General features: G+C 41.5%; 1 protein-coding gene across 2 annotated transcripts; it reads left to right on the forward strand.

Moving 5' to 3' along the window:
- The first annotated feature begins 1,948 nt into the window (after nucleotides 1–1,948).
- LOC137304912 (natural cytotoxicity triggering receptor 3-like) lies at nucleotides 1,949–8,944 on the forward strand. 2 transcript variants are annotated; one of them, XM_067973700.1, is made up of 6 exons: nucleotides 1,949–2,249; nucleotides 3,028–3,147; nucleotides 3,854–3,872; nucleotides 3,964–3,992; nucleotides 4,253–4,281; nucleotides 6,023–8,944. In XM_067973700.1, exons 1-6 carry the CDS (start codon nucleotides 1,994–1,996, stop codon nucleotides 6,149–6,151), a joined length of 582 nt encoding a protein of 193 aa, XP_067829801.1. In that variant the 5' UTR covers nucleotides 1,949–1,993; the 3' UTR covers nucleotides 6,152–8,944. The 2 variants fall into 2 exon arrangements, with proteins under 2 accessions (XP_067829801.1, XP_067829802.1); XM_067973701.1 differs by having other exon boundaries at nucleotides 4,253–4,334; nucleotides 6,023–6,161.
- Nucleotides 8,945–10,621: the final 1,677 nt, after the last annotated feature.

The following is a 10,621-nucleotide window of genomic DNA, read 5'->3' on the forward strand; positions in this document are numbered from 1 at the left end:
TCAAAGTACACCATTAAATATCTTGTTTTACTGAAAATATGTACATGAAAGCGTTTCAGCTGCGTGATTTTTTTCTATATAGTACTGAAAATTCATGTGTTCTTCCGCATATCAATAAAACGAAAGATTGGCAAAATTAAACTGTGCGATGAGACACTAACCTACAGGAAAGTGATCATGAATTGCTTCATGCATTTGACTGGTAGCTTTATGTGTGAGATGAAAATGTGCTTTGCTGCAAAAATATTGAACTGGGGAATAGACCATTGACAATTAAGGACTGAATTATATTCGTCAATCAGCCGTCCGTCTTCAACAAGGTAGATCGATAAACACAACTAATAGACGCGGTTGAGTTCTGTCGATCGGATGCGACTGCAGAAAATGGCCACGAATGGCTTATATCGATTTCTCTGTGACGATTACTGTAATCAATAACCGATTTATATTCAAGAGTACATCTCACCAACCAATGTGTTTCCATCTTTCTCTTAGTTTCAAGCGAAGTGATAGAAAATTGCAGCAGTTATCCTATCCTGGACAGGAACTGAGTTGCTGCCTACATGTTAATGCCTGCCACATGGTCCAGTCCAGGATCATAAATCTTACAATGGTCACATCGTTGCTGAATTCTCAGAACCACGATTAGCTGAATGGAAACTTTTGTCCTTTTCTGTGATGTTTAGTCATCTTCAAGCCCGCCACTTCAAAACAATATGCAGTTTGAGTAAGTGTACAGATAGAACCGCGAATAGCTCAGTCTAGATAATTGGTTCAAGTATTATCGACGTGTTTCATGCTCCGATTTTCCTATGCAGTGTACTTATCAGATACCATGAACACTGCAATTTTTATACAATTCTCGAAACGCTAAAAAAAAAGCCGCTTTAAAGACTAACACCGTTTAATTCTATGCATCACTGAAGAATGTGCATCCTGCGTCAACATTGAGACCGCAAATAATTCCATTCACACTTCACGTGGGTCGGTGCTAAATACTCTGTTTACCTTGCTAACGTTGCTCGCCCCTGGGCTCATTATCTCCAATCTCTTCACGTATACACAGAAAATGCTGTTCATTCAAGAGTTTACTTTAATGCAGCTGATTCTCTTTGCAACATGCATGGGTGAGTTAATTGATTTTTGCCCGTTACCGATAGCGTCGACAATCCATAGGATAATGTGAATTTAAATTGTATCTTTTGCAGAAACTAGACTTTTTAAAAAAAAATTAAAACATTTCTAGCTTCTAATCGATAATTTTTATTATTTGAGATAACCACAAAAACGCTAACGGGCACCAATTGTTGATATGTTTTTTCCACAATTTACTGAAGATTGTCGCAATAACGATAAAATAGCGGTGTCACTGTGCTTGGTGATTGGTCCACGCTCCTCTGAGCAGATTTACGCTATGTCCTAGGCTTAAGCACCTATGCGGCAGAATTTCCGCAAGATTCCCCGTAACTTTGGCGGAAGATCGGCTCTTTTTTATAAAACAGTTGTTGAATGAAACAGGATAATGGATATATGAATGTCATATCAATCAAAATCACAGGTAATCGATCTGCCACCGCATTTTATCAGTTCAACCCTTGATTTATGCGGCTTTCCTAAATTTCTCCCTGCTGATTGATTGCTCAAGTTGCCTTCAGTAATGGAGGCAGCGAGATGGAGCAACACTACGGCGCGTTAACCTGCCTTTCCCTTTCAGACCCTGGCTGAGTTGCTGTGTGTTTACAGCAGGCTCTGGTTTACATATTTCTATTATTCGCTATTTCCTTTTTATCTCTGCATTGATATAATGTGAAATGCTAACGCCAATACTGATGGAAATGTCAATCAGCGTTAGTGAGGTGTGGAGTTCAGTGATGATCGGGTTTAGAGTTAAACGTTTCACTTTTCAGCAGATGGGAAGGTGAATTTCAGCGTTTACCAGTTCCCTCCCGTTATAACTGCACAAGAGGGGGAGTCGGTGACACTGAACTGTGCCATGGATTCTGAACGAAATCCACATCTGATCGGTACAGCTACATGGACACGGGGTGACCCGAATGGGTACGAACTGGACAATAGTCCATTTTATAAACGTCGGCTGAATAAATCGGACAGCGATTCATTTATCAAGAACAGAATATTCATTAAAATCTCCGACTTGATTGAGAAAGACACAGACACATATTTCTGCAGCATACGTTTAATGGGAGAAGAAGCACGAAGCGGGAATGGGACCAAACTGGAAGTGAAACGTAAGTGACAACTTAAAATAATCGTTTATAAGGCACGTGCTCTAATTTTACAGACGTATACGATTCACACAAACCATAATGATCTTTGGTTCAATTTCCGAGCAGTGATAAGTTAGTTGATCTCACTACAATTTGCCCCAGCAATCTGGCCCCAGATATGGGGAAATCATCTAGAGTAGCTCCTCCTGGCCCCTTCTCAAATCTTCTCTCCTGTTAAGTGTTTATATTTCTGTGGACGTCTGTGGGGAGCGGGTGAAATTGGACATGGGCGGGGACGCAAAGCGGGCGGAATCGCATCTGCCGCCCGTTTTGCAACGCGCCCGATATTCAATGCTGTTGAAGTCAATATGGGGCGCAGTGTGTAACAGGCGTCCGATGCGATACCGCCTGTGTTGCGTCCCCCTCCCGCCTATGTACAAGATGTCTACCTGGCTAAACTGGATTGTGACGCCGCTTAGAGTCAAAAAGCCGATTTCACCATCTGGCTTCAACAATCGATTGCCATTTGAATGATGTATTGGGATCTACCGGTGACGCCAGAACCCATGAAGAGTCATTGCTTTGGGGAGAACAGAGCAGAAATTCAATAGAGGTGGAGGGAGGCTTCTTGACATTGCCCTTACTTTCACTGGAGGAGCAATCATTTTACTTCTATTTTAATATTTCGGTTATTTCTTTTTTTACAATCATGCTATTTGTCTTAATGCAAACAAAATCGTTTTTCCTCCGCATTTTCAGATTTAGCTATAAAAATACTGACTTCAACTTCTTATTTCAGGCAGAATACAGGGAGAAAATAGCGAGAGCAGTAACCTGGAACCTTTCCTTGGAGGTGCCCTGGCGATCCTGGTTATAACAGTCATGATTCTTATATTTCGAATAATCTGGCAAAACAAAGGTCCGTAATCTTTACAAAACACGCTGGTAACAATTTAAATATTACACTTCAGCTATAGTGGGGAAGAATTGTTCTGGTCGCTACGAGTAGCAATACAGTTCATGCTTTCGTGGAGCTAGTCGGTATTTCTAGTGAAATGTGAAACACGTTTATTATGAACAATTATTTTAGCACACCCTTAGGATTTCACTAGAAATAATAATCCAAGGAACTATCCATAATCCATTATGATGTCGCTACACATAGTGACCAGAATAACTCCGCATCCCATCCATAATTTCGATTGGCATTACTCCTGGTTTCATTTTGCTGGCCATTATGAGCACTTCCCTTATTTTGCTAGAAACACCTAACAGAGGAAACCTTCACCGGCACATTTAGGATATTGAACATATATAGAGAACAGAGCAATTCCATCGCTGCAGATAGCAGTTGGTGAATTACTGGAGACTTACTGTTTACTGGAATCATTGCACATGTATAACATCTCATCATCCAATGGTCCTTACTTGTGTACCGACTAGCTCCACGAAAGCATGAACTATATTGCTACTCGTGGCGACCAGAACAATTCTTCCCCACTATAGCTGAAGTGTAACATCTAAATTGTCGATGGTCAATTTTACAGCATTTTTATAAGTAACAATATAATGGAAGTAATTATCTTAAGACTATTATATTAATGCCTATCTTCTTTCCCTTTCAGTTATCTTGAGGCTGAAAAGGTACTGGAAATGTTAAATCCGATAGATTTGATGATTGTTGAGAACGTAATGCGCATAATTTTAAATTCTAACATCATCTCTCTTATTACAGAAATCATAGAGAAACCAATCCAATATACGGTAAGGGAGCTTTAATTGCATTTACTTGACGTATTTTACATTGATTATTACTGCTGCTTAATTGACAAAAACTAAATATGAAATATATTTACAAATTATTTTATTCAAAATCACTTCATCTCCAGTCTATTCATAAATCTATGTGTACACGTGTGCATGTGTGTGTGTGTGTGTGCGTGTGCATATGTGTGTATGCATGTGTGTGTTGCATTGTGTAATTCTGACATTTTCTATCATTGACTCCCCTCTCATATTCACAGAAACAGTCGATCCACAGCCAACGACACAAGTAAGACCACTGGATGTTGAGATGTTATACATGTGCAATGATTCCAGTGAACAGTAAGTCTCCAGTAATTCACCAACTGCTATCTGCAGCGATGGAATTGCTCTGTTCTCTATATATGTTCAATATCATAAATGACTAGCTCCACGAAAGCCTTGAATATACTCAACAACTGGGGCAGAGAATTCCAAAGATTCACAACCCTCTAAGTGAAGAAATTCCTCCTCATCTCAGTTTTAAATGGCCGACTTCTTATCCTGTGACTTTGCCCCCTAGTTCTAGACTCTCCAGCCAGAGGAAACAACCTCTCCGCATCTACCCTGTCAAGCCCCCTCAGAATCTTATATGCTTCAATGAGGTCACCTCTCATTCTTCTAAATTCCAGAGAGTATAGACCCATTCTACTCAACCTCTCATCATAGGACAATCCTCTCATCCCAGGAATTAATCTAGTCCAAATTCATCAAGTCCAAGTGGTGCAAACGTGATTGTACGTGGTACACAACTGGCTTAGCCAACCATTCCCAGATCTGGCTTGCCACATTAATCGCTTACAGGCTTTGCGTTACTCTGCAGAAACCATCCACTACTCCAGGACCATCCTGGAGGGTAAGGATAACTCTAGGCTCCTTGTCTCTACTACTTTAAACAACTTTCTTCTCCACCTCCACTCTCACCTCAAGTGCGAGGAACTCAAGCATTTTCCTCTCAAAGACAGAGACCATCTGTTCAGCCGCCTTGCTGCTTCTGTCTTCCTCTTGTCCACAAAGCCAAATTTCCCCCAGTCATTGCCCTGAACCCTCGCCTCTCACCAGTTTCCCCCCTTTCCACCCAACTCCTCCAAATTCATCTCATCCATGAGACCTACTTCCTGTTTTCTTGATCACCACTAAACTCCTGATCATCCGACTTCCCTTCCTCGCACTCATTTTAGCCAATATTGTAAATGGTTAAATTTATACAGGTACTATCGCCCTACCTTTCAAACCGGCCGTCATTATCCCTTCTCAAGATCCTTGAACTCTCTGCCATATCTAGGTAATGTCCCATCTTCAAACTTTCCTTTACTCTCCAAGATCCTCAACGTGCTTTTGCCTCCCAGATCTGTATCAATCTCCCCTCCAAGAGGGTTTCTACCCCTCTCACAACACTGTAACAACCCTAACCAAAGTCATGCGTGGCATTCTCTGCTACTGAGAATTTGGTGTGTTATCCATCTTCATGCTCATTGACCTCTCGGTAAACTTTGACATCAATCACGTGATCCTCCTCCAATGCCTCTTCTCTGTTGTTCAACTCCGTGGTCATCCACTTTGCTTGGCTCTACTATTACGCATCCAGTAACAAGAGCATCACCAGCAATGGCATCGCTTTCCACCCATGCCATTAGCTCGGGAGTCTCCAAAGGATACAGCCTTTACTCACTTGTCTATATATTTCCCCTAGTTGGCTCATCGAATCCTTGCATTCAGTATCCGTATGTATGCCAATTACAGATTTACTTATCCACTACCTATCTCGACTCCTCCACTGACTTTGTGCTGTCAGCCCGTTGCTCCGACATCTAGACTTGATTGAGCCATAACTTGTTCTTTGACTCTGGGTCCATTTATTTTTTAATTACACATCGCTGAAGCGCCTTGGGACGTTTTTCTACGGCGCTATAAACATGAAAATTGGTTTTGTTGTATTTATATGCATTGGGAATTTAAGTCAATTTTAATCTGCTTGCAATAATTATCAGGCACATTCCAATCATGGCAGTGGTGAGTCGGTTTCCGTGCATTATGTCCAAGTGAATACAAAGCAAGAAGGGAAGACGAGAAGAAAGAACAAGGAGGTACATCATGTGGAGTACGCCACCATCAACTGAAGCAGTGTGAAGAAACCAGAAAGACCTCAAAAATCCTGATCCTACGTATTCCTATCCCTGTCACTGTGAGAACAGGAACAATTTTAAACAGTATCCAGCACATCGACCGCCATGTTCTTTATTACTCCAGCAATAATGTTGTAACATGTTAGCTATGAATCTATGTAAATCTGCAGTTGTTCCTAATTTCCCAGTTGTACAATATTCTGCCGTTTCAATTAATCACCCTGTGGAAGATGTGTAGCAAATCTTTGGAAATTGACTCTTCCTTCCCATTTCCAAATAAATATGTCTTTCCAGCTTGACAAACTGAACAAGGTAGGAGAAGAATTCCTCTGGGTCATTGTGTGTAGTGACTGTGGAAATGCATCAGTGAAAATTCACTTCCGTTGGTATTTCTGGTGAAATCATAAAAGCATTCTTAAAAATGTATTCGCTGTTTTCCTAGAAATAGGTATCAAGAAATCTTCCCGGTGTGTTTGCATTATCAATAACAGATGGTGACCAGAGAAAATCTTCTCCCAGGGTGACTATATACTACTTACTATTAACTAGCTTAAAATTTCTTATGAATAATAAAACTTAATCTTCTTAATTCTGCATGTCAGATTTACGATCGTTTTACCCCAAGTGTTTGTCACAAATATTTCGATTTTGCACTTAATAAATTCTCAGATTCAACATCACCAGTCACCAGTAAGTGGACCTAGGGTCCCCTACAATTTGGAGTTCACCATTTGCTGTCCAGTATCTAGCTAAACGATATTGTGGCCAGGAATTGTAACATAGAACTCGTATTGTGTGTACTGGCTACTGTAATATCATAGATACCATCATGTGTATTCTGCTGTCCTTACAGAAGGAAGTCTGAGAAACAAATTAATAAGACGAGACACAATGGGAAACAATCAGGTTAGTTTATTTTGGAACAACAGGATACAGTTTCCACAGTAATCTGTGTCGCTTCCCAATGCTCCTTCATTCACGAAAAATAACAAAGGTATGACTCCACTGAAGCTCTAGGTGAAAGCCCACTTTCAGGCAAGTTGTTCCCAAGTTACCTGGCCCTGTAGTCCTGTCTTTAGCTGCTTGAATTCACCCTACCTATCTGGTGTGTGAAGGAGAGAGTGAGAGCGGAGGGGGAGACGGGGAGAGAGAGATCTTCAAGACAAGGGATACTAGTTACCTCTGTATCACAGCAGCCCCCACCCCCAATCTCAACCCACCCTGACACCAGAATTAGTTTCAAATTGAACTAGTATTGTTGAACTGCCAAAAGCTTTCCCCTTTTATTAATTTAATTTTGAGCAGACTGGACTCTGTTTTTTGCATATTAAAATTTGATTATCCGCTGTTCCTAAATGGACACCATTCAGGTAAATTGTCACCCTTCTCGGATGCTTGAAAAGCAACTCGTACCAATAGATTGTAAACAAGTGATATCCAGACTGAGTGGTTTTGAAGCAGAGACAGGAATGCTCACAATTGCTTTCGGAGGAAACTTCCATGGCTGCACACACCCCACCTCCTTCCCCCCATACCGCTCCACGCACACTGTCTTGGAATCTGAGAAAGTACATTAAATGGGTTAAAACCGAGCCTTACTCCACCCTGTGGCCATATTGTAAATAAAAGGCGTGGATATTCCTCTGATAAAAAAAAACTCGAGGGTCTTACCATAACGATTCTAAAGTGGGTTTATAAATGAGTGCTAAATATCCACTTTAATTAAAACTTCAATCTTACAATTTAACAATTCACGATATTTTTACATTCAGCACCACAACTTAGCAAGAGTTGTTGCTCAGTGAATATTCAAGCAGAGCTGAAGATCTAATGATAAAAGCAAAACAATAAAATCATGCAGCCTGTAGAAGTAAAAAGCACGGAGCCTGTATCAGCTCAACTGCAACAGACTCACGCGGTAAATGCAAAGCTTTGCAGAATTGAAAAGAAGCAATCGGCTTGGCTCTCAAATCTCACAGACAGAAAATAGACATAGTCCTGTAACTGTGCAATCCTCCATCTTCCCCTTACTGTTGATTTTGTTTTGTCCATTTAACAGTGGCGCAATGCTTCATGTGAACTCATAAACAAATATCATGATACAATAAAAGTCACAGGTATGATTTTCCCAATCAAATGTATATGAATTCAGCCAAATAAATGTCATCTTATATAATGTTACCCAGCCCTGTCTCATGCACATGACTTTTCTAATGATAGTCTGACGTAGGACACTCCACCCTGGACATGTATCCTTATCGGCATTTACAATTAGTGTTTTCAATAATTTTAACAAATTGTTGCCAAGTGTTTTGTTTACTTTCATTATTACTTCCTGTTTTTCTCTGAACATATCTCTCAGTCACCAGGTCACGCAGCGCGGGACACACGGTATAAAAATAACCTTGCTCCTCATCAAAAGAACTGTTTACATGATTCTGTGTTCCAATAAGACAATTTATTGCTTGATGCGGATGGATTCTATACGTGAATGCTGGTCATCTCATGCTCGAAATACGTTCCTGTAATTCAGGTGATGGCTGGACTGTGGGCCGGTTGAATTGCCAGCTATTAGTGTGCTCATAAAACCAAGAGTCATTTTCAGGATTGCTCAGTCCAACATTTGGCGTATTGTTCCGAGTCAGGCTGTACTAGGAGCAAAAATTCCGGTCAGTTAATCACACTGTCGACAACCGACAATACAGCAGCATTCTTGCAAGTACAGTATAACATTTTAAGAACGTGTTTGTTTAAAAGTAAACTTACCAATGACAAATTAACGTGTTTTTCTTCATGTGTTTTACATCTAGTGAAAGCTGTAATCTTCGCAATTCTTTCAAATGGCTTATTAGAATAAATCTAATTGTAGTGTTAGCAAATTATCGACACGTGTGACCTTGACAGTTTTTTTTTTATTCGTTCATGGGATGTGGGCGTCGCTGGCGAGGCCGGCATTTATTGCCCATCCCTAATTGCCCTTGAGAAGGTGGTGGTGAGCCGCCTTCTTGAACCGCTGCAGTCCGTGTGGTGAAGGTTCTCCCACAGTTAGGAAGGGAGTTCCAGGATTTTGATCCAGCGACGATGAAGGAACGGCGATATATTTCCAAGTCGGGATGCTGTGTGACTTGGAGGGGAACGTGCAGGTGATGGTGTTCCCATGTGCCTGCTGCTCTTGTCCTTCTCGGTGATAGAGGTCACGGGTTTGGGAGGTGCTGACGAAGAAGCCTTGGCGAGTTGCTACAGTGCATCCTGTGGATGGTACACACTGCAGCCACTCTGCGCCGGTGTTGAAGGGAGTGAATGTTTAGGGTGGTGAATGGGGTGCCATTCAAGCGGGCTGCTTTATCCTGGATGGTGTTGAGCTTCTTAAGTGTTGTTGGAGCTGCACTCATCCAGGCAAGTGGAGAGTATTCCATCACACTCCTGACCTGTGCCTTGTAGATGGTGGAAAAGCTTTGGGGAGTCAGGACGTGAGTTACTTGCTGCAGAATACCCAGCCTCTGACCTGCTCTTGTAGCCACAGTATTTATATGGCTGGTCCAGTTAAGTTTCTGGTCAATGGTGACCCCCAGGATATTGATGGTGGGGGATTTGGCGATGGTAATGCCGTTGAATGTCAAGGGGAGGTGGTCAGACTCTCCCTTGTGGGAGATGGTCATTGCCTGGCACTTGTCTGGCGCGAATGTTACTTGCCACTTATCAGCCCAAGACTGGATGTTGTCCAGGTCTTGCTGCATGCGGGCTCGGACTGCTTCATAAAATAAACGGAATAACTTTGTTATATACTTCCGTTTTAAAATCGCATTTTAGCCCATATTTCTTATAAGTTCAACGTTAGCGGTGATTCCTTACCTTACACGGTTGCTATTATAAAATAAACAATTTTTGAATTATTTTAAAAGAGGTTGAGGCAGATCTAGACTCCCCAGAGAATCGGGTTAACAATTTGGTTCGGGAACATATAATCCATATCGAATCTACCGTGTAAATGTAATTTGGCCACTTGTTGTGAAGGTCTTCATTTAGAACGAGCTTCAGATTGGAGCTCACTGCATAGCAAGTTCTTGAGCCGGCCACTAGATGGAGCCCGTTGCAGAGCTGAAGAAAACTACAAGACAGATCCAGTTCACTCATCCACAGGCAGCGTTTAGGAAAAGGTCATGAGCAAATTAAAGGGAAGGGGTGATGTGGAGATGCCGGTGATGGACTGGGGTGGACAAATGTAAGGAGTCTTACAACACCAGGTTATAGTCCAACAGATTTATTGGAATCACAAGCTTTCGGAGGCTTCCTCCTTCGTCAGGTGAGAGTAGGATTCCGTAAATGCACAGCATATATAGTCAGAGAACAATGCCCGATGATTACAGATAATGTTTCCAAATGCCCGTTATCACACCGCAGCATAGATATAATCAAAGCAATCAAAGGAGTGGATGGTGTTCAGACAGAGAAACATTACATCCC

Source organism: Heptranchias perlo, chromosome 39 (assembly GCF_035084215.1).
Source record: "Heptranchias perlo isolate sHepPer1 chromosome 39, sHepPer1.hap1, whole genome shotgun sequence".
In the NCBI taxonomy this organism is placed as follows: Eukaryota; Metazoa; Chordata; class Chondrichthyes; order Hexanchiformes; family Hexanchidae; genus Heptranchias; species Heptranchias perlo.